Genomic DNA, 23,415 nt, shown 5'->3' with positions numbered 1-23,415 from the left:
GGCTATTTGTTATCGGTTTCACGTTCACGTTTTCTTTGACTTGGAGATTAGGCTATGATTTATCATCGTGGGCTGAGTGTCGATTTTAGATGAGGCAATGATGTACTCAAATTTCGAAGCACTTGAGGCAATAACAAACGCATAGAAACAACATGAATTAATTGACACCTAACACTGTTATTATTTATTTATTTAAAAAGTATTCTATACAATCTCAATGGTCAGATGTAAAAAAGTTTCTTTGCTTATCCCTACATTGATTCAAATTTCGATAACAACAGTTTGTTTAAGCTATAGCTATGTTGGTAAAACATGAGAAAACAGCTTTTAAGCCTTGCTGGGCCAACGGTTACTACGTTTAGTTCCCTAGTTCGAAAGCGGAACCAGTTCCCAACGACCAATTTAAATAATATCATATGTTGACTTAAAACAAAAAAATCTTGCCGACTATATTTGAGGGAAATAATTATAAAAGAACTTATGCGTGTATAGTGCTGTTTCGCTCGTGATAAATATTGCTGAGTGAGGATCGGATGAAGGCGTCGCTCCTCTCCACGAACCCATCCAGATGGGTCCACAGGAACCAGAAGGTGAGGGACCAGAACAGCACCTTGCTGACCCAGTCGAGGATGTACAGACGGCGCAGGACCTTTCGAGCCTGGGGTAAAGTGTCTTCACTTTCGCCCAGGATGTAGGTGCGCATGCCCACTATGTAGTTGCTAATGTAAGTCTCCCAGTTCACCTGACCCACCGACGTGTCAAAAAGGTCCTGGTCTAGAGTATTCAGCTTGCTGCTCATCTCCTGGAACCGCTCGTTTCGGAACTCCCATTCCTTTGTTGTGTAGTATTGCAAAAGCTTCAAACCCGTCGAAACTTTCCGTTGGACATTTAATAAGCTAAAATAAATTGAAAAGGTTTATAATACCATATAATATTATATCATAGAAAATTTATTGAAAAAATTTCTACTCACAATGGCTTCTGACCGAAGACAAGCAGCCAAAAGTCGATGAAGTAGGCAGGCAGATAGTGGAAAAAGATGACGCAGAAGAGGTGGTGGTAGTAGTTCTTCTTGATGGATCCCCCGGGATACCAAAGCGCGAAGCTGAGTGGCGTTTCGTAGAAGAACCGGCGGCCCGTCTCGATGCTGTCGCCCCAGGACATCAGAGCCTTGCTGGAGATGCACAGGTTGCAGAACTCCACTCCCGTCTGCTGGCCTCCCTTCTCCTGGCTGGCCTTGCCACGTTGATAGCCACACAGGATCATCCCGTTGATGGCCTTGTCCACGGGAATAACCGTGGAGGCGTAGTCCGGATTGCAGTGCATCGATCTGATGACTCCACGGGCGGCGCCGATCATGAGGCCAGTGGGTCCATTGACGCCCTCAATCCAACCGGGCAAAGGTTCGTGAATGGCCGCCGTCACTGCAACGGATTTAATAAAGCAATTAAGCAGGAGGCACAAAAAGTAGACAGTGCAACACAATACCCACCAATCGAAGGCCTTGTGATGATTATGGGCAGCTTATTGTTGTATCTGCAAATTAAATCTTCCGACAGCGCCTTGCTGTAAGCGTACGTGTTTGGCAAGCCGTTCAGTAATCTGGGGAACAAAGTCACAGAAACTTGTTACTGGGTGCAAAGGTGTGGGTATTTAAGGAGTCTGGAACTTTGAACATTTTATTGCACACGAACTTGTTATTTTTACTAGTGTTTTTACTGTTTTAGGGGGTGTGAACATATTTGATTATTTTAAATAACTTTGCAAAAGTGATTGTAAATAAATAAACTTTGAATGACACCCCATAAAGTTTTTTATTCAAGCACTAATATTTGCAAATTATTAAGTGCGGAAGCTTTAAAAGTAGTATATAAAATTGTGATTATTTAAGGATAAACTTTGTTGTTTCATTAAATACATACTTGGGTGTGATCTCCGCCAGAGCTGCGTCTTCCATCGTGTCCACCATCTCGATGATGGAGAAGGGGTTCTGCGGGGCCGCGTAGGCGCGCTCCTCCAGGACGCTCTCGTTGCACTGGCAGTAGGAGGTGGACACGTGGACCAACGCCTGCAGGTGGCTCATCTTCTCGGCGAGGCGCAGGACCTTCAGGGTGCCCACCACGTTCATCATGACCATGGGGCGCAGCGGCTGGTCGAAGCGCACATTCGCCGCACAGTGGAACACCACCTCGACGTTGGAGGCGAGCGTGTTGGTGTCATTGGCGCTCAGGCCAAGGTCCGGCTCCAGCAGATCGCCCTTTACCACGCGCACCTTGTCCACGATGCCGGGATTCCTCTCCAGCAGCTTGCTGAAAATCTAAGAGCCGAATAACAGGCGGTCGGTCATTAGTTAAGTGTCATGGCGCTGAAATTGCAATTCGGACCCAAAGTTGCCACTGTCTGCTGGCTAGAATCGCCTAATGGGCCATGTCGCTGGTTTTAGCACCGTCTTAACGTCCAACAATTAAGAGTCATTGTAATTTTTGGATTTTGTTGCCTTTTTTTTAACCAATAATGATCACCTTGACTTATAAACGCCGTGGATGTGTTTGAGTGGGTCGCTTTGTTGGCCCAAAGTAACACCACATTTTGGTGTCTTTGAGCAGTGCGATAATTTGGCAATTTGCGGGGGTCGCGATTGCAGGTTTTCCCTTTGGCGGAGGGCAAACGGAGTATTAGTTCAACTGCGACGGTGCCAGTTATGGCATGTAATTATATAGAATTTATATCTGAGTATTCACGTGCGAGTGCGTTGCGATTCGGAGCTGAGGTGGAAATTATTGCCATAGACCAGTGGGCAAGGTCGGCAATTGTAATCGCTTCAGATTTTGTAAGATTTCTATTGACGTTTGCCAAATAGAGAGTGGAAACTTATGACTCATTGACATTTATACTATTGAGTAACCACGACGTTCAAAAATTGATTGAAAAAATTAAAAAATTCAGTTTCTCTAACAGTCCGTTTTGATTCGTTTTGTTGTGAAATTTAATGAGAATCCCCTAAAATATAATTACTCTTGCTTAAACTATTGGTTTTTCGAAGTTTCCAATAACCGCAAATCACTGCTGTTGTTTTCAACAAGAAAATTCCAAAGAATGTATATGCATTGCGTTTCACGAATTGGCATTAAGTATACGTTACGTGTTACAGCGGAGAATGGATATTTAAGTAGACGCTAATTAAGCTGTTTAACGCGAGGCCGTATTAACGACCAATAAATTTTCTAATTTACAGCTTTTAATAATGGAATGTTTTGATTTCCGGTAGGTTAGTGAAAGGTCATTGGATAAACATACCACACACTTGAAGTACTGCTCCTTGCGAACGCTGGGATCGACTCCTTTTTTGGTGCGAATTAGTAGATATATAACATTAAGATCCCCGCAACTCCGTAGTAGTTTCTCCACCAAAACCTTGCCCATAAATCCAGTGGCTCCGGTTATCAGTATAGTTTTGTTGGCATAGAAATTGGCAATATCAGACTCGCCGCAATCGGCATCGCTCTTCAGTATGTCCATGGTTAAGCAGCGTTCTAAATAGGAAAGAAAGGAATCATTTAATGATATAATATATATTTTAAATATTTTTGACATTGTTTCCAGGGCCATAGTTTGTCTTTTTCAACATTCTTTACATTAAAATTTTTTTTTAAATTTAATTATGTTGTTGTTATATATTTATAACTGGATTATTTTTCTTCTTTTAAAAACTTTTAGTAGTTTTCACATTTTAAGGTTCTGGGCTTTGATTGTAATAGCTCTTAGAACTTGCTTGTGTTTATTAATACACTTAAACTATTAGTTCTTATTGTCTTGCTAAAATATGAGTACAAATTTTGGCATTTAATAGTTTGCAAAATAAACTAAAGGAAGTGGCGATCAGTTGGCATTACATCCATTTGTTTTCAAGATCGAGTGGTTGGCCGTTTGTTTGTCTAACCTACTCCGGCCAAGATTCTTGTTCAATGTCACCGGCGGATACTGATGAAACACGATCATGCAGAGACAACGGCGATGTTGTTGACCAACCGCGTGTAATTGCCGTGGCCAATTGGGATTTTCGGGGGTCCGTTCCCCGAGTGTCCCCGCCCCAAAATCACCGCTTCCCATCACACCTCGCACATCATCTGTTTATGTTGGTAAATAGCGACAAGTTTAAAGACCTGTTAGCGGCCACCGTTTGTTTGTTTATCGTGTTTGGAAAGTGTCCGTCCGACCATGGGTTAATGTTAGGCTCATTGCTTTATTTTGGTTTTTTATTTTTAGGTTTTTACTTTTAACTGTGTGCATTACGCATCTTGGGCAATGCGAGTGCGGGTGGAAGTCCAGCAATTAGCCAACTGATGATGGCTTAGGGCCGTCGTTAAACTTCAGTGTTTTAACTGCATAAAGAGTCTCTGCATTTTGCTCTCATTTTATAGCCGCCCTAATTAAAGTTGTTTTCTTTTCCATTATGATAAGTAAGCACTTTTCCAACTTGTAATGGTGTTACGTATTTTCAGCTTACGACAGCAATCAAAAAACTAAACTAAAAACTGTGAGAATATCCAATTGGTTTTTTGCTTATCACTAAGTTTTTTTCTGATGTTATTGCTTTTAAATATAAGAATATATTTTAACTTAAATTGATTGATTGCTTGAATACAAAGTGCAGCCCTTGTTGGTTACGTTAATTATGCAAAAATTCACTTATAAGTTATTCGTCTATTCTGGTTTTTGTATGGCGCGGAAATCTTTTCTAAGTCTATGAATGAATTTTAAAAAGTAAATATATATATTTTAATTTTACACGAAACCGTAGCATTGAGTATTGTATTGCGGTTTCATTTTATTTTTGATTCTTGAATACATTTTACAATTTTTGCATTTTAAAAGCCCCTATTTTCTCCACTCTGTTTGGACTTTGTTATGCATTAGAATGCTTTAACATTTAAAGCAAATATATATTTTTCACTGTTTTGCAATGGGTTGATTTATGCACGAGCTTAAAATGAATGTTTCCTCTGGGACAATTCCTTTTTTTTTGTCCAAACAAAAGACTTAAGCCACAAACTTGAATGCACTTGCGCTGTGCCGTTCTAAGAGCACTAATTTCCATTGAATTTTATTCCCATTGTGTAGGCTGCTTTAGTCAGAGATTTTTTCCTCAAATGAAACACACATTACACTGCTTTTCACGCCCCCTTTTTCCGGACGGACGGATTCACGTAACTTGTGGCACGCAAATTATGACATTCGCACACTTTTCGTTTACAATTGTAGGATTGACATTTTGCTATTTTTTTTTGCAGGCTTCTCGTGCCAATTGTATGGGCAAACACACATTGAGCCAAAGTTCACGGGGAGATTGGGATGGCCAATGACTATTGGACCAAGTTTTTAACACCTCGGCATTATTTAAAACTCACTTCTAAGGTGTTGACGAACGACGGTGACTGGCGAATCTTTTGAGTGATGTTTGCGGTCTCGAATTGAATCGGTTGAAAACTCAGCGGCAACTGAATTGAAAGCGGGCAATTGGCTTGAAGTTATACTCGGCTCAAAGGAAACTCGGCGCTGCCGGCGTCGCTGCCTCCGCAAAACCACACAAACACTCGCTCAGCGTACGTGTGCGCAGACAGGTGTGGAAGCCAGGTGAGTTTGTTAGTGTGCTGCTTTCCGGGTTTTACTGGCCGTAAGATGAGCTTGCCCTCTGCCAGGCCATAAAAAAACAAAAACAAACACGCACCGAATCGAAACACTCGAATTAAAGCCAATTAAACGGCACTTAAAGCTCTGCAATTCGAGCAAGGGCAATGCTAATGGATCGCCCGTCTTCAGACTTGGCCATCCGAGATTTAAAACTGCAACCTGGCAGCACCTGGCAACCCTGGCAACCCTAGACGGAGTCCAAAACAAAATTCCCCTCGACCGCAAAAAAAGGAGCCGCACCAAACCAAGGCCAGCCACTTGAGGTGGCCCTAAAAAAGCGCATGTCATCCATGGCAGCGAAACAGATGCATAAACAGTCCCACTTCCATAAGGGGAACTTTCTTTCATCAATCCAAAATCCCGTAAAGTAAGCCTTATACTAATAACACTCTCGTGCATTACATGTTTAAAATTATAGTCATGTAATTAAAAAATAGTAACCTAAAGAAATTATAGGAAAACTCCCGTTTCACTATTATTCCATTGGAAAAGTTTGTATTGTGAAATTGTTTCCATAACAGCCGATGGTCTACGGGTTTTAATAAATCCCCCAACAAATTTGTTTGCTTAAAATACAAAAACTTTTGATGATTCATCTATTTAAGTGTAGTACCATATATTGTCATGCTTTTAATAAGATGGTACATTTGGAATCTTCACTGTAGTTGTGTATGCACAAAATGAGACAACTCATACAAGCATATTTCCGTGCTAAAATGCATTCATGCAATTTTTGGCTGTAGAAGAGATTTTTTCCTCTTGGGGAACCTGATCCACGGCTGCAAACTGTGATAATGGTCAGTTAAAAAAAAGTTGCCCCGTCAGGTGAGTTGATTGGTGAAGCGGGGGACTCGTGGATTTGGACAACCACAGGATCGCTGGGGGATTTCACAATCTGGTAACAAAACGAACAGAAGATGTCGTGATGCGACGACCTTGAAATTCTGAATCAGCAACGTCTCCGTTACGATTTCGTTTTTTCCGCCCGGTTTGTTGGGCCACAGGTTTTGAGTTTTAATAACAGGCTTCGCAGCAGCCTATCAGTTGTATTCCATTTCCATTTCCCTTTCCTTTGATGACATAATTTGTTTTGGCAGCCCGAGTCGTTGGACGCCCCTGGAGCAGCCCAATTCGTAGTTTCACTCTAATTGGTTCTGTAAACGCGAGAGAACCGAGGAAACTGTCTCGTCACCGAACCGCTAAAATGCACGACTAAGCCAAATTTCAACTTCCCAGTTCCCAGCTGGGTCTCGTCTTAATTCAAGCGGAAGAGATTTCATCACACGTGGTTAAAACCACGAACAATTCCTTGGATTAGGCTTTTGATCTTTGTCATTTCAACACTATTTTTATAATCTTGGATCTCAGCTGGATCCTGTTTGATTTCCAACAGTTTACTAACCAGCTTATGTTTGCCTTTCACACGTCTTTTGTTTAAAGGCTAAAAGTTACAAAATATGTTAGTGAATCCAAAGGTTATCTTATAGGTGGTTTTAAGCCTCTTACATTGAAATGAAAAAAGCCTTTTCATAAATAAGGTGTAGCAAAAAGATTCCATAAATCAACGCAAATTATTAAAAGTAAATCGCAAGATGTTTTTGTTTTGATTTAAATCTAAAATAATGTGAGAATTGAGTTAAAATATTTGTCAAATCTGATGACTAATTCAGAAATCTAAATTAAGATGAATTTAATTAGAAGTCATTTGCTAGTTTGATAAAAATGTTTTTGATTACGTAGATCTCTATTCCTGTTCTTATTCGTTAATTGAGAATATTTTATGCGTTGTTCTTCTTATGCCTGTTTTTGTTGATCTACTTTCAAATATGACGCACTTTTGGTATTCTAAAAATGTCGTATTGCATTCTGCAAATAACTTCCCTGAACATCGGCAACTCCAAATGGCCAACCCATTATATTTTTCGATTGTACATTACCGATGAATAATCCAGCAATTATAAACAGGTTGCAGATACACATGAACCATGTATTCGATCAGTCGCGGCCATCATTATGCAATTTATTGCAATTGATTACTCCAAGTGGGCTGGAGTTAAGAGGTAAAGCTGGAGCTGCGGATGGAATAAATGGGATTTCCAAGATCTATAACCCCCCGGCAACCACCCATCGAATCGGGACCGATACCGATGCCATAAATCAAACATAATTGCAAATCTCGGCTGCTTTCGCGAAAACTACATACTGAATACTGAATAACACTAAATATTTGCCATTTGTGCGAGATTCGATTAACAAGTCAGTAGAACACATTAAGGTTTGACCTGAGTCAACAAAGCAGCTGTGTTGTGGGTTTAGCTATATAGAAACATCGTTTCGCAACTTGAAATGTGTGCATATTGTAAAGGATTTTGAAAAATGAAACTTATAAATCGTACTTGGCTATTATTCAAAATTAAATGGTTACAATCACTTCGAATAAAGAATTTGGTTAATATTGCATATTTTGTTCACTATTTTGTAGTTAAACTGTTAACCTGTTACTTTAATTGGTGGAATGTTTCAATTGCACAATTGAAAATACTCCTCGGGGAAACCAGTTGTGAATGGCAGTGAAGGCAAATAGAAATAGTCATGTTGGTTTATCTCAGTTTGACTGTGTCTACTGTCATTTGTCGTTCTGCTGTTGTTGATGTTTACGCATATCGGCACGCAATATTGTCCAGCTTTTGGCTTATCCACATTCCCCATCCGCAGTGTGGGCCCGGCCATTATTTTTCCATTTTAAACAAGTCCACACCGGCACCTGACTCAAAGTGGCAATATGCATTTCATTAGCAGTAGTTACTCTCACTTGGTTAAGGTTACATTTCTAAACCACTTTTCGCCTCCCATACGTATGCAATTATATGACAATTATATTATTTATCACTAATGGCAATCATTATAAGTGTAAAAAGCGGGAAAAAAATAAATTGGTGACCGGTGTAGCACAAACTCAAACATTTATAATTTAAATTGTAAATGCCCCGGGCTCTTGGGATAGGTTAATATTGATATCAATTACTATGCCGGATCATATTCTCTACCCACCTCCAAACAGTTTAAGATGGAATCCATTGATTGTGGCTGAAAAATTATCGACTTATTAAAATGGGGCCGCTAAGTCTCTTTTAATTGGCGTTATTAAAAGATTAAACGGTAGGTTTGGATGTGTTTCGTTTGTTGATATTAGCAAGTAAAGAAAAACAGAACTCTCACCAGTACTTTCTTACACGCTATAAATTAAACTTTATTTATTCTTGATTGCAATTGGCAAATATATGAGTGCTTTTAATAGGTATTTAAAGGGTCGTTAAACTACACCCGAGCTAATATGTTTGATATAGGTTGATTGACATGTAATTGAACATTAATTGGCTGGCGATAGGATTGATACCTTGTTAAGAAGTCAAGTGTTCCTTATCGAAAAGAAGTTTATAAATAATTTATGCCTTACAAACGGAACTAAGCAAAGTATCAAAGTATGATTTAAAACAAGAAAAGAAGCTAGCTATTCTCCGATTGTTTCTATGACACCTATATGATATAGTCATTCGATTTTCATGAAATTTAATTAAATTATTTATTTATATAAAATCAATGAAACAAAATTACTTTTAGTGACATGCCAATTTCAATTTGGTCAATTTTCAGGAATCCCATTTTTTGAAAATTTGGAAAGGGGTTGTATCTTACAATTGAAAAAATCACGAAAAAAAATAAAAAGTTAACTAATGATGCAGTTTGAACTAACAGGAACTAAAGTACAAAAGTAGCCACCTACTATTGCATACTTGACTGACGAGACCATTTAAAACACCTTGTTTTTAATTTAAATTTTTAGGTTTTATTCGGTTTAACATGATAATTAAGATCCTTGCAAAAAATCAGAGTACATGTCGGTTCTTCGAACTTAATCGAATTTTTATGTTAAAAGTATGGTGTGGAGAAACAATGAAGCCTGGCTTCGTTCCAGCTCGCTTTCGTTTAGTAGCTACGTCCGAAGAGAGTGTAGAACTTGGGCTTGTTGGTGCAGCCGGGGTTGATGCACTTGTCGTTGGCCGTGATGGGAGCCGGCTGCTCAAAGGGGATGCACAGCGACTTGGCGCCCATGGCGGGTGCTCCTGGTTCGGCCTCTTCGCCACGGGCACTGTCCGCCTTGATCTTGTCCTCGCAGCTCGTATCGCCACAGAAGGGAGCCAGCAGGATGTTCTTCTGCTCGAGGAAGCTGCAGAAGTCGTTCCAGTTGGACACCTTCTTGGTGTGGCTGTCCATATCTACTTGCGCCTTGGCCAGCATGCTCTCGTGAATTGTTTCGAGGAGAGCGGGAATCTTCTTCTCAACGTCAGCCAGCGGGATGGTGATCTTCTCGCCGGTGTCGCGACGCACGGCCACCAGTTGCTGGGCCTTCAGGTCCTTGGGGCCGACCTCCAAGCGCAGTGGCACTCCCTTCAGCTCCCAGTGGTTGAACTTCCAGCCGGGCGAGTAGTTATCCCGGTAGTCGCCCTCGCAACGAACTCCACCTCCGACCAGACGCTTCTCCAACGCCTTGCAGGCGTCCAGCAACTGCGCCCGCTCGTCATCCTTGGTGTTCACTGTAATGCCACAGGGTACCACAATAGCCTGAATGCAGGCCACGTGAGGTGGAAGCACCAGACCCTGGTTGTCAGCATGCACCATGATCATCACGCCAATCGTTCGCGTGGTTATGCCCCAGGAGTTCTGGTAAGCGTACTTTTTCTGCTGCGTTTCAGGATCTTCGTAAACGATCTCGAACATCTTGGAGAAGTTCTGGCCTAAATGGTGACTGGTTGCTCCCTGGATTGCTCGACCGGAGGCGGAAATGAAAGCCTCCACCGTGGTGGTGTAGTCACCACCCGCAAACTTCTCCTTCTCGGTCTTGCGACCTTTAACCACGGGAATGGCCAGCAAGTGGGTGTAGACCAACGCGTACAGATCGAGGATATCCAGCACTTCCTTATCGGCCTCCTCCTTGCCAGCGAATGCGGTGTGACCTTCCTGCCAGAGGAACTCGCGGGTGCGCAGGAACGGGGTTGGCTGCTTGAATTCCCAGCGCTGTGAAAACGGAAATACATATAGTATTAGTTTAAAATCGATTAAGTTAGCGAGTGAATAGTAATACTCACCACAACGTTGTTCCACTGATTGAGACGAATGGGCAGATCCCTGTAGGATTGCACCCACTTGGCGTAGGCGGGGTACATGACGGTCTCGGAGGTGGGACGCACGGCAATGGGCTCGGCCAGATCTGAGTCACCGGACTTGGTGACCCACGCCACCTCGGGAGCGAAGTCCGCTATGTGCGTCTTCTCCTTCTCCAAAACGGCTTTCGAAACAAAGATGGGGAAGTAGCACTCCTTGACACCCATGCGGGTGATCTCAGCATCGAACCAATTCTTGATGGCCTTCCAAATGGCAAAGGACCAGTGGCGCAGGATGTAGCAACCGGATACGTCGTAGTACTCGATCAACTCCCCCTTGGTGATCACCTGCGAGTACCATTCGGGCAGGTTATCCTCCTTGGTGGCCTCCAGACCCAAGCGGGTTTGCTTCTTCACAGCGCCGGAAGCATCGGCCGCTGGCTCCTTCTTCACTGGCTTGGCTGGCTTCGGCTGAGCCTCCTTGGGAGGCTTCTTCGCAGCGCCTCCACCGCCACCGCCTCCTCGTCCCGCAACAGGGAAATCGGTGCCGGTGACCTCCTTGTACTTAGCTTTCAGCGCCAGCAATTTGGCCACCTCGGCATCGATTACCTCCTTGGCTGCCTTGCTTCCCTTGGCCGCACGCACCTTCTCCCCCTGAGCATTGATCTCTAGGGTGAGCTGATCCTTAGCTGGCGATGCCATCTCAACGGGACTTGCTTCCTTTTTAACTACAACGGGTTCAACTTTAGCGTCCGGGGTCCAATCCTTACCACTCAGCGTCTTATATTCCGCTTTAAGAGCCAACAGAGTCTTAACCTCCGGTTCGATTACGGTTTTAGCCGCCTTCTCCGACTTCAGTTGCCTGATCTTGTCTCCCTGTGCCTGAATCTTGCCCAGAACACTTCCAACGTCGTTGCCTGAATCGCCAGCAGTGAGATCTACAACGGCGACAGTTGCTGGAGCAGGAGCCACAGTACCTGGTTTCCACTCCTGACCGGTCAAAGATTTATAGTCCGTCTTCAAAGCTAGCAACAGTTTAACCTCAGCGTCCACCAGGGATTTCTCTGCTTTGGCTGACTTCAACTGACGGATTTTGTCACCCTGTTGGGCGATCTTTTCGAGCAGTGTGTTAACAGCAAGGGCAGAAGCAGGTTCCGGGTTCTTCTCCTGCTTGACTTTTCCTGCAGTTGCTGCTGGGGCGGGAGCTGTGGTGCCTGGTTTCCAGTCGCTTCCGGTGGCTGTCTTGTAGTCCGCCTTCAAGCTAAGCAGCGTTTTTACTGCAGCATCGATGGTGGTTTTATCGGCCTTAGCTGACTTCAGCTCACGCACCTTGTCGCCCTGGGCAGTGATTTGGTTTAGAATCTGGGAAACCGAATCGTTAGCAGCAGACGGGGGAGCAGCAGATGCAGCTGGAGCGGCAGTGGGAGGTACAGTGCCCGGTTTCCAGTCCTGACCGGTGAGGGCTTTGTACTGAGCCTTCAGTTCTAGAAGAGTCTTCACGGCAGCGTCGATTTCGGGCTTGGCGGCCTTCTTTCCTTTCAGATCTCTAACCAGATCGCCTTGTTTCAGAATGCTGGCATTAACTGAAGATGCGTCGTTGGCAGTAGAAGAAGAAGCAGCAGCTGGGGCGGGAGCAGCTGGGGCGGGAGCAGCTGGCGTTTGTCCAGGTTTCCAATCGTTTCCAGTGGCCGATTTGTAATCCGCTTTCAGGGCGAGCAGTTTTTTGACAGCAGCATCAATTTGATCCTTGGCTGCCTTCTTGGCTTTAAGATCACGCACCAGATCGCCTTGCTGGGTAATTTGGCTGTTTAATTCGGAAGCTTGACCGGTTGATTTCACAGGAGAGGATGCCTTTTTCTAAAAGAAAAATAGCTTTTATAAATATTTTTTTGGTAAAAGCAACATTTTTACATTTTTAACTATTTTGCTACGTCAGCAAGGGCGACATGCATTAATCAGCGAGCCCCTCTTTGAATTTGTTGCCTTACTGGTTAAACAGACGATAACGATCCACACGCTTGTTGCTTCAGCATACAACTGGTTTTTGCCAAAGAAGAAGACTTCGGCCAACCAACGCGGCACATAAATAAGAGAAAGTGAAGAGCTTCAGAGAGCCAAATGGAAGAGAGCAAGGTAGAGTTTTGAACAGCTGATATCGCAGATATCAACAATAAATGTTTTCTGCTATAAATCGAATATGGAATACTCTTCTTTTTGTTTAAAAATTAGTTGCAATGGTGACAAAATAGTTGTATTAATTACTGTTTAAAGAGTAATCAAAGTTGATGGGAACAAATAATCATTCTCCCTATTCATTAATCAGTTAATAATTGTGTTCAACTCTCACCGTTGTCTTCGCGTCCGGCGCATTGATTTTTAAGCCCGAGGTGGGCACATCCTTCGTGTGGCCATCGGGAATGGAGAACAACACAATTGGCGAGGGAACACCCGTGAAGCCACTGGGAGGAGCATACGCATTGTCCACCTTGAAGAAGCCACGCCTCTGCAACTGGATAATATCGCCCTTCTTGCACTTCTTCAGCTCAGGATCGCCCAGCATTTCAACCTCATCGCGAGTCTTGTGGCCAATGTACTGCTTGAAGTCCTCGTCCTTGCCCAAAACAGCTTTGCTGATGATGTTGTCGAAGTAAACGCAGAATGTGGGCGGATATGCACTGGCATCATCTTCCACAGCCAACCAGGTGAGCTTAAGAGTTTTCTTGAAGTCCTTATTGTCCAGGTTGAGGGCAGCATCAACGGACGTTATGTTTCCAGAGGCATCCTTGTTCACCTTCTTGATGAGGATGTTGCCCCAGTTAATGAAGGTTGCGTTCTCACCCTCCTTCAATGCTTCCGCATCAACGTAGTCGATGTAAATGCGGGGACCCAGTAAGACGGTCTTTTTGCCCAGTGATTCATCCTTGGGATGGACGTTAACCTCGATCCTCTCCACCTTGGCACCAGCAACATTTACAACAATGCGCTTTTCCTTCTCCAAGGCAGTATAACGAGGAGCAATCGGATCAATCACCTTCTTGTTAAAGGCCCAAATCTTGTCCCAGTTCATGAACACCACGGATTTGCTGCTGCCCTGGGCAATGATGAACTCCTTCAAGCCCTCCACAGTCATGCCGCGACGGATGATGCCACGCACCGTTGGGAAACGCGGATCATCCCAGCCGTCTACCAAACCAGAGTCCACGAACCACGTGAGTTTCCTCTTGGACAGCACCGTGTTGGTCATGTTCAACCGACTGTATTCCCAGATGTACGGCTTTCTCAGTTTAAGGGCATCAATGAACCAGTAGAATTGATCATCACGATCGTGGTATTCAGTGGTGCGCAGGGTGTGGGTCACATTCTCGATGGCGTCCACAATGGGACAGGCGAAGTCGTAGGTGGGATACACCCTACAAATTGTAAGCATTATATATTTGTTTTTAGAGAGTTATGTGAAATTTTTACTTGTATTTCGTTCCTGTGCGGGGATGTGGCTCGTTCTTGCAGCGGTAGATGGTGGGATCGCGCATGCAACCGTTGGCAGAGGTCATGTCGATCTTGGCCCGCACGCAGTACTTTTGACCCTGCTCAGTACCCTTAACCATCTCCTCCCAAAGGGCAAGATTCTTTTCGACGGCTGAAAGCGACAAGAATGATTATTACATTTAAAACGTACCATGTATTTTGTAATTTATGTTTAATATTATATGCTAGATTAGCTACATTTTACCAATTTACAACTTAAAATGACGAAATGTGCACAAAACAACTGTCAACTTGATAATTTTATACTATTTAATTAAAACTTCCGTTAATTATAAAACAACTGTGGAATTTCATCATAAAGTGCCAAAGTTGACACATAACTAGAAATTATTTAATTTGATAAATAAACTAAGATATACTCACAGTTAGAGCGATTGGCCGACTCCACGCGCTGTTCGCGTTCGAGCTTCATCTGCTCCGGCGGCGTGTCATCCACATATGCCTTGCTCTCCTTGATCAGCTGGACACAGTAGTCTAGCATCAGGTCAAAGTAGTTGGAGGTATGCGTAAACACGTCCGGCTTAATTTGCAGCTGCTCCAGATCGCCGAGAATGACGTTCTCGAATTCAACGGTCTCCTTGGCGGGATTCGTGTCATCAAATCGCATAATAAGCGTGCCCTGGAAGGCAAGGGCGTAGTACTGGTTCAGCAACGCCGCCTTGGCATGACCAATGTGCAGGTATCCAGATGCCTCTGGCGGGAAGCGGACGACCACCTTGCCCATTTCGGCACCTGGCAGATCGACGAACTTGCCCTCCTGCTTGCGCTCTCCCGTTTTGGCGGGCGTTTGCTCCTTAGACGCCTGTGGGCTCCTCTTGACCCTCGCTCCCTCTGGAAGGGATTTCAGGACCTTCTGGATCAAAGGCTGGGCGGTGATGAGGTCATACCAACGCTGAACGTGCTGCGGAATGCCCTTGGCGGCCAGGAACTCATAGCGGGAGTGCATCTCATTGAAAAGTGCAAAGTCGGCGATGGTCAGCTTGTTGGCCACCAGATAGGTAACCGGGGCAATGGACTTGTCCAGGAAGGACAGTGCCCAAGAAATGTCGTCCTCGCAAGTCAGCGAGAAGGACAGCCAGTGATCAATCTGTGTCCTTTCGATAGCCGTCTCACCGTACAGCTTGTAATCCGGGGCAGCTCTTGCCAAGGCACGGAGGACATCATTGTTGGAATGGCACACTAGCAGCCGATTATCCGGGAACTGCACCGAGGTCTCCTCCTTGCTCCACACAATCTCCACGGGTACGGTGTCATTGATAAGGTGCGCCGTCGCCAGGCCACCTAAACGGATGACTCAATTAATATCGCACGATACGAAACTAATGCAATAAAAGTGGGATAGGGTCGGATAGAATGCCTGGTATGTATATTGTGTACATAAATAGACCCCGTTGCGGATATAACCTCACTAAGTGCACATCTTCCGGGCAAAGAAGGTCACTGCAGCCGGCATCCCTTCGGTACTTACTTATCGGCGGATTGTTTAGGTTCGCTTTGAGCTTTATTGACATGGTCGCTGCTTGTTTGTTTGCAATCTAAATTGAAGTGATGAAATTTCTCGGCTTAATAAACGGCACGAGTACGGCCAGCTGCTAACGTCTACACAGTCCTATAGAGATGGACGAAGAGAGCTGCATCTACCGTTCGATAGCTCGCTGTGAATGGTAAACATCGCACGACTTAGATACAGTGGACTTACGAATTCTAAAAAAATTGATGTTTATTAATAACACGTATTTTATAGACAGATTAATATTATAAGGTATAACAAGATAATAAATTTCAACAAAATGCAAAGCATATAAAATTAACAATTTGCTGTGTTGTCTGTAACTGCACTGGCTCTTTTCGTTTGAATCCCACTGTACTGCTATTCGCAATTACACGTTGACAGGTGGGCTGTGAACAGCAGCTCTGCATGAAGAAGAACTATCCGTGTGTGTTTTTTCGTTGTTGCATGGAAAATAGTAATTTCCATTATATTTTGTAAGCGCAGCAGACGAAAAAACTCAGCTAAACAGAGAAAACACATTATAAATGGTGAGGCTTAAGAAATAACAAGTGAATATTTAATTTCTTTGGAAATCGGTTTGGTTTTGTCGATGCGGTGGCTCCAAGTTGCAAATGTGTGTGTGGGTGCTCGATGACTGTGTCAGTGGAAATTGGGAGCTTCGCTGGCCAAAAAAGATATGAATATTTAAAGAAAATTACAAACTATCCAAATCAATAAAAGTGCTGTACTAAAGAAGGTGCTTCCCGATTCCAGATGCTCTTCATGCTGCTGTTCAGCCGGCAGGGCAAACTGCGGTTACAGAAATGGTACATGGCCTATCCGGACAAGGTAAAAAAGAAGATCACCCGGGAATTGGTCACCACGATACTCGCCCGGAAGCCCAAAATGTGCTCGTTTCTGGAGTGGAAGGACTGCAAAATTGTCTACAAGAGGTGAGTAGTTGGGTTACGAACTTAAAAATGATATTAAGGTTTTCCAATTGGAATCGTTCACAGTTCGCAGTCAATGCCTAGTTACCTATTTTAAGGGCTGCTTTGTGCAATAATAACTGATAAGATATGAATGTAGGGCTCAAATTTTAAATTATACAAATATTAATTTCACGTTCCTAGTACCCTGACAGCTCGGGAAATATCATTTCATAACATTATTACGTATTCAAATGTGTTCCTATTTGTATCTTTTTAGGTATGCCAGTTTGTATTTTTGTTGCGCCATCGAGCAGAACGACAACGAGCTGCTGACACTGGAGATCATTCATCGCTACGTGGAGTTGTTGGATAAGTACTTCGGCAGCGTAAGTTGTAGACACCACTTTGCCATAAATAGCGTTTTATATTTCCTCATCACAAACAGGTCTGCGAGTTGGATATAATCTTCAACTTCGAGAAAGCCTACTTTATCCTGGACGAGCTGCTCATCGGCGGCGAAATCCAGGAGACGTCCAAAAAGAATGTACTTAAGGCGATTGCCTCGCAGGATCTGCTCCAAGAGGTCAGTACACCCGAGACATATGATCTGTAATGCCTAAAACGGTTGTGTCACTCTACCTATGCCGGATATTGTTAATTGTTTTACATATTTATTCAACTTGCTGGTTTTTAGTTTCGTTACCTCGTTAGTGTTTGTTTGCATCTATATTTATATGCCTATCTATAACGTTTACAATGTCATACCTCATGCATATCACGGTTTTCTCTTTATACTCTACTCTTACCTACTTTTTCGTTCTTGTTTCTCTAATTGTGCAATCGAAACTAATATCTATACTACTCGTACTATAAACCGAACACCTCTAACCACTCGAAGCAAGAAGAGTTCTTTTACTCGCTGCAATAGATTCTAAGAACAGTGTGCGTGTGTGTTTCTCCAGCAGCATTGTCATTAACTTTAAGTTCCGAAACTGATGTAAACCACCTTGGCTGACACACACGCACTCATTCGATTTGTTTAATTGTCGTTGCATGCCGTCCTGAGTTTCAAAACTTGCCTAATCGAAAGCGAATTGTGAATTGTGAGAGCTTACCAGGAAATAATTGATCGTCACAGTATTGAACTTGCCATAGATGTTGCTGTGCAGTAATACTATAACCTTTGTTTGCCATTTTTAGTACAATTTTTGCTTTTGTTTAGTTTGTGGCAGTAAATTCGTAAGTCTCCTAACCCGAATCGTAGAAAATCTCGACCTTAGTTGGCTTGATTATTTTGCATGACCTTTGTAGATGATTAACTAACTAGAAACGATGTTGAAATATACATATTCTTGCCATACCATATACCATATATAAATGTGTAACCCATGTACCCTCTCTCTTGTTATTATTAACGCTTACCCTACCCGCCACTGCATAAATCGATGTTAACACAACTACTACTACCACCACCAACCACCAACAACAACCACAGGACTTCAATGAGTATCTCAACTAATCAAAAAAACAAAAGATAAATCCAGAAGAAAAGAAAACCCGACCCAAAGAAACAGTGTAAAGAACATAAAGTTATATTCCCGATCTGCAAAGAGTCTTAGTGGAGTGTCGATAGGTCAGATCAGATCAGTCAAACCTTCGCCCAGCTGTACATATCTGTATATTGCCCAGCTTCCATTTCCCCGCCTTCCCCGCGCTGCGCTGTGATGTTCATCCATATAATAATATGCATTTCGTGTTTCCAAGTTGTGCCGTAAACGAAAGAAAAACAAAACAAGATCAAAGTTGGTTTCTTTTTTGGACACATTCTACTCACACTTACACCACTACTCGTACTACCACCACTACTACTACTACTCTCTTTCCTTCTACTCTTCTCGTTCTTATTGTTCTTATTCTCTGTACTCCAGGACGAAGCCGTTGAGGGCACTTTAAGAGACATTGGACTTCTCTAAAGAACTAGAACACCCTAAAACTTATGTAGTTGATATTACACGCACACAAAACCCAGGCACAGCAAGCACACATTAACACAAAGACACACATATACACCCCAGCGATAATGTGTGCTGCACTTGGCACTTTCCAACACTGATACATCCACTTGCCAACACTAGTGTGTGTTCTGACTGTTGTACAGCACTGAGGCGCTGAATAAAATGCAGAAAATGAAGAAACAGCGTGAGGTTCCAAAAAGCAATAAATCCCAAAAAGCTAAAAAATAGATAGTAACATCAAAACATCTGGCACGCGGTTTTTCATACACCTTCTCTCGCAAATTACACACACAGACACAGAGATATTATAGATCCAGCAAAGTTCATGCAAAACAAGCCAACCTCACGTAGTTCCATCTGGGGTTTTCTCAACTGAATTAATATCCTTCTTCCTATCTACATTATATAATCGAAAGATCATTCCAATCAATCACCAAATGGGCAATAACTAATTTAGTGGGGATACGCAATACTATTCTTACAATAGAAACAATTAAGCTTTAATGTTGAAAAAAATGAGAACGATATATAATTGAAAATTGTAATAATCATCCTTTAGTGGTAACCGAATAAAGTCTAGTTATGTATATCTACAAATATATATGTTTATGTATGTGTGTTGTACGTTTTAGCCAAATTTTCTGTGTTTTGTAACTGAAAAAAAAAGTTAAAATAAAAACCAAGTATTTTTCAAAAACATAATTAATGTACTCGTATGCTATATGACAATGGTAAGACCTGGTGATCCTCAGTTTGTATTTAATGTAATTGTCTACTTATATTTTGATTGTTGTCTTTGCTGTTGTCACTGACCCATTTGACTGTTCTGACCTTTTGACGCCCGCTTTGATTCCCTCTCCACTGATCTGATCTCTGAACTTCACTCTCTCCAAACTTTCTATATACCCTTCTGTCTGGCTTAGTGCACCCTTTTGGTGTCCTTTTGTTTTTAGTTGTTATAACAAAATACCCGTTTTCCTTAGCCTATTTATGGGGGACAGTCCCCAGTATAGAAGCTTTTGTTTGGTTGTTGCTTTTCCTGATCGAAGTAAAGTATAGATCACGTAACTGAAGCTAAGCATTCTCCCATTCCAGGACGAGACCCCGCAGAGTTTCTTCGACGATCATGGCCTCGGCTAATTTGGCTCTTTCACAAAGAAACCCAAGAAAGACATTATCTTTATTGAACCCATTTAAAGTCGCCTTAAATGTATGCGTGTATCTGTATTCAACGTAACCCAAAAGTATATCGGTTCTATTATTATTTAACCAGCTTGTGTCAGCATAAAAGATTGTGTATAGAAGTGCTGTTAACTTACTCCTAATTTCGCTTGGCAAATGCAATTTGCAACACATTTTACTCTACAAATGCAGCAATATCGTCTGCTCATACACATTCATACTTGTAAAGATTTACTTAGAGATAAGCAAAGCAAAGTGAAGCGATTAATCGACGGTGTGCTCAACTCTATAGTTGTAAGTTAAAAGCCCTAAAAATATATGGAAATTGCTGTATCCAAAGTAACCAATCAAAGCTCTGTGTACTTCATACATTCTTTGCTACAAATAAAAATCTTATTGAATGTGAAAGATTGAATATTTTATAGGTTTTAATAAGAATTTTTCAACTGGATTTCGCGGGTTCCTTTTTCCTCATAAACTTTCAAAAGAATGTAATAAACTTAAAAAAAAAAATATTAATACATGTTTTTGGTAAGTAAATAAGGAAATTGATTAAAATTTTCATCGGTACTACTTACGTATAATTTTTAACAGAAATTGTACAAATGGTATAACGGTTGTTTTTTGGTCTATTTTTTCTTCTTCAACAAACTGGCCACATTTTTCTGGGGGCCAGTTGGCAGCTCTACGTCCAACAAATTGTTGATTTCATTTTTATTTGGGGGGCGGGCGAGAGAGCCAAAAATGCAGAGAGAGCACACGAGAGAAGGCAACGGCACAAGCGCTGGCATCCTTCCTCAAATAGGGAGAAAGAGCAGCCTCTCTCGCTAACGGGAGCTCCCCCAAAATTTCCCCCCTGTTTGTTGTTGGGCTCGCTCGAACTCAACACACTGGTAAGCGAGAGGCAGCGATTGGCCCCCCAGCGAGTGCGAGCGGGACGGAGCGAGAGCGCCAGGCGGAGCAGCGATAAAGGCGCTGCGTTGCGAGAAAGTTGCGAACCCGTCCGCAGAGCGCACCATCGTCTTCAGCGGAGCACACACAGCAGCTAGGTGTGCTCTTCCGTACGTAACGGTTGCGGATTTTCACTGGATTTTCATTTTCATAGCTAGCACACAGGAAAATTCACACACTCAAACGCACAAACGCAGCAGGCGGCGAGTGTGCAAGAAAGTGCACGAAAACCGTGAAAAACTCGGGGAAAACTCGCGAAAAACTCGGTTAAATAGCTACTTGTGCGGTGAAAATTTTCCATCCGGAGAAGGAAAAGTCTGAAGTGCGGGGAAAATCGAATGGAAAATTAGAAGCAGCAGCCGCAGCAGTGTGAAAATCGAGTGTGCAAAATTTTGCAGCTTCAAAAATGTATGGTACATAAAATTTCTCTCTCTCCAAAACCGCGATAGTGTGTGTGCGCGTGAAAATTACGTTGTCATATGTGCCAAGTACTGAATTTTCCAGGCTTGACTTTCCTTGCCGAAACGGGATCGAAAATAATTAACTCCTTCGAGTGATTAGCAATGAAAAAAGACAAGGCCACACGCATACTGCTAAGATACATGAATATACATATATATATAAGTATATATGTGGTGGCAAGGAATCAAGCCGCGCCAGCAAAAGAAAGAAAGAAAAAAATTCTCTATCTATTGCGATTTGCTCATGCGGCCCGAAAAGAGCGAAGCGCGCAGCATTGGGTGGGAAAAGTGGGTGGCAAGTCCAGGGGGGCGGTGGGCGGAGTGGGCGAAGTACGGCTGCTTTGTCTACAGTTGTAGAGTGTGTGTATACACAGCCTCTGAAATCTATATATCTTGCTTTTTTTGGGGCCCCCCATTAGCATCCATAATTTTCGGTTTTTTTTCCCTGCCCTCCCCAGCCCAAATCAAAACAATAATTTTCCGATAGAAAAGCAAAGCCGCAAAGTTTTCATCACTTCACCCCTCAGCCCAACAAACATCGCAGTTGTTGCAAAAATATTGCTCGTTGTGATTTATCCTTAAACTTGGCCACCTTCGTTCAACCGCTCCGCCGTGGTGGAGTTGAGATCGAGCAGCCGTGTGGTGGATTGGGGAGTGCGCATGTCGCCAGGACATCGCCTGGTGGCCAGGATACATTGGACACGGGAAACGGGTCCTGGACATTCCACGTCGTCAGGCTGGCTCCACACTCACAGTTGCGGCCCGAATAATAGTACTATGCCCATGCCAAGTCCAAGTTCACAAACTCTTCTTAAGTTTTCACAATGCTCTTATGCGACTTTATTAATGTGAAGGATCCTGGTAGAGTAATAATGTTGGTTTACTTTGTTCTTTGAGGTTTTAAAAACTTTGTTAGCAATGACCTTATATTTCACTTTTGGATATTAACTATTTTAAAAAAATAGGATCAGTTAGTCAGTCAAATGAAGTTTTAAACCAGATAAACCTTAAGCCCCTTAAAGCGAAGAAATTAAATATAAATGCATAAAACATCACCAAGCAGAAACACATAAGAACCTTTAATTTGCCGCAAGTTTGCTGCTTGTTCAGTCAGCACGTTAAGTGATTCACACATTATAAAGACCAAGATTCTGGCTCTCAAGGGCTATTATGCCGACCTTAACTGTTCGCATACACACACTGTGGATTTGTGTGCTTTCCGTTAGCTATCGTTTATTGTCATCAAGTTAAAAACTTCAAGTGTCGTTACCTTTGTTTCCGTCTATTATTAGGACCTGTATGATATAATATTTGACTGGATTGTCCTTGGCCATCCCCGTTCACAGTGGGCGGTTGTGTGGGGGAAGGGGCGGGGTGGCAAAGTGGGTGGCCGTGGTAATTGGTTCGTCATAGAACATGTTGCATACTTGAGGGCGCCGCAGCAATGGAAATTAATAGAATCGCGCTGTGGAAAATGAAGCAATGCAGTTCGGGCTTTCTCCCTCTCCTTCTCTCTCTCTCTCTCGCTTATTCGCTCCTTCTCTCTTTTGCCCAGCGGTACACGCTGTTGATATCATATTTTTGCCACTTCTATTATTATATTGATGTCTACTACTTTTTTATGGTGCTCCAAGAATACTGGGAACTTTTTTAGCCAACTCACCACGCATGACGCGTGCTTTCTCTCTCGCGCATCCCAATCACTCTCTCTTTCCTTCTTTCTCTCGCATTTCCCTGTGGAAACTCCCGCTCTTGTGGATTTTATTATCGGGAAACGTTTTCCTTTTTTTTTTTGGGTCTGCTGTTTTTTTTTTTATTTGGGGGTGCGGCGCCCACGTATCAGCGCAGGAAAGCGGAAAGTGGAAAAAGGCAAGGAAAGAGCGAAGTCGAAGAAAAACATTTTCCGAGCTTCTGCTGCTGCTGCTGCTGCGGCCATTCGTTTTTAGTAGTAGTAAAGTGAAGACCGCCCGCCGAGTGAAGTGT

General features: G+C 42.8%; 3 protein-coding genes across 6 annotated transcripts; 1 reads left to right on the top strand and 2 right to left on the bottom strand.

The window, feature by feature from the left end:
- Positions 1-157: 157 nt before the first annotated feature.
- On the bottom strand, positions 158-5,485 carry LOC108087230 (putative fatty acyl-CoA reductase CG5065). 2 transcript variants are annotated; one of them, XM_017184516.2, is made up of 6 exons: positions 5,409-5,485; positions 3,298-3,533; positions 1,923-2,317; positions 1,493-1,602; positions 974-1,424; positions 158-896 (listed from the first exon to the last, which is right to left on the bottom strand). In XM_017184516.2, exons 2-6 carry the CDS (start codon positions 3,517-3,519, stop codon positions 479-481), a joined length of 1,596 nt encoding a protein of 531 aa, XP_017040005.1. In that variant the 5' UTR covers positions 3,520-3,533; positions 5,409-5,485; the 3' UTR covers positions 158-478. The 2 variants fall into 2 exon arrangements, with proteins under 2 accessions (XP_017040005.1, XP_017040004.1); XM_017184515.2 differs by lacking the exon at positions 5,409-5,485 and adding an exon at positions 4,275-4,297.
- A 4,030-nt stretch (positions 5,486-9,515) lies between these two features.
- On the bottom strand, positions 9,516-16,025 carry LOC108087222 (bifunctional glutamate/proline--tRNA ligase). The gene is made up of 6 exons (XM_017184501.2): positions 15,868-16,025; positions 14,763-15,680; positions 14,319-14,490; positions 13,201-14,263; positions 10,839-12,710; positions 9,516-10,767 (listed from the first exon to the last, which is right to left on the bottom strand). Exons 1-6 carry the CDS (start codon positions 15,908-15,910, stop codon positions 9,679-9,681), a joined length of 5,157 nt encoding a protein of 1,718 aa, XP_017039990.1. The 5' UTR covers positions 15,911-16,025; the 3' UTR covers positions 9,516-9,678.
- Positions 16,026-16,293: 268 nt separating this feature from the next.
- LOC108087337 (AP-1 complex subunit sigma-2) lies at positions 16,294-20,428 on the top strand. Of its 3 annotated transcripts, none has more exons than XM_017184673.2 (5): positions 16,294-16,439; positions 16,666-16,844; positions 17,101-17,209; positions 17,269-17,406; positions 19,934-20,428. In XM_017184673.2, the coding sequence occupies exons 1-5, from the start codon at positions 16,437-16,439 to the stop codon at positions 19,976-19,978; spliced, it is 474 nt and encodes a 157-aa protein (XP_017040162.1). In that variant the 5' UTR covers positions 16,294-16,436; the 3' UTR covers positions 19,979-20,428. The 3 variants fall into 3 exon arrangements, with proteins under 3 accessions (XP_017040162.1, XP_017040163.1, XP_017040164.1); XM_017184674.2 differs by lacking the exon at positions 19,934-20,428 and adding an exon at positions 18,752-19,540; XM_017184675.2 differs by lacking the exon at positions 19,934-20,428 and adding an exon at positions 18,319-18,707.
- Positions 20,429-23,415: the final 2,987 nt, after the last annotated feature.

Source organism: Drosophila ficusphila, unplaced genomic scaffold (genome assembly GCF_018152265.1).
Source record: "Drosophila ficusphila isolate 14025-0441.05 unplaced genomic scaffold, ASM1815226v1 contig_791, whole genome shotgun sequence".
Classification (NCBI taxonomy): domain Eukaryota; kingdom Metazoa; phylum Arthropoda; class Insecta; order Diptera; family Drosophilidae; genus Drosophila; species Drosophila ficusphila.
The sequence above is the reverse complement of the archived record's forward strand: the minus strand, read 5'-3'. Positions and strand labels throughout refer to the sequence as shown.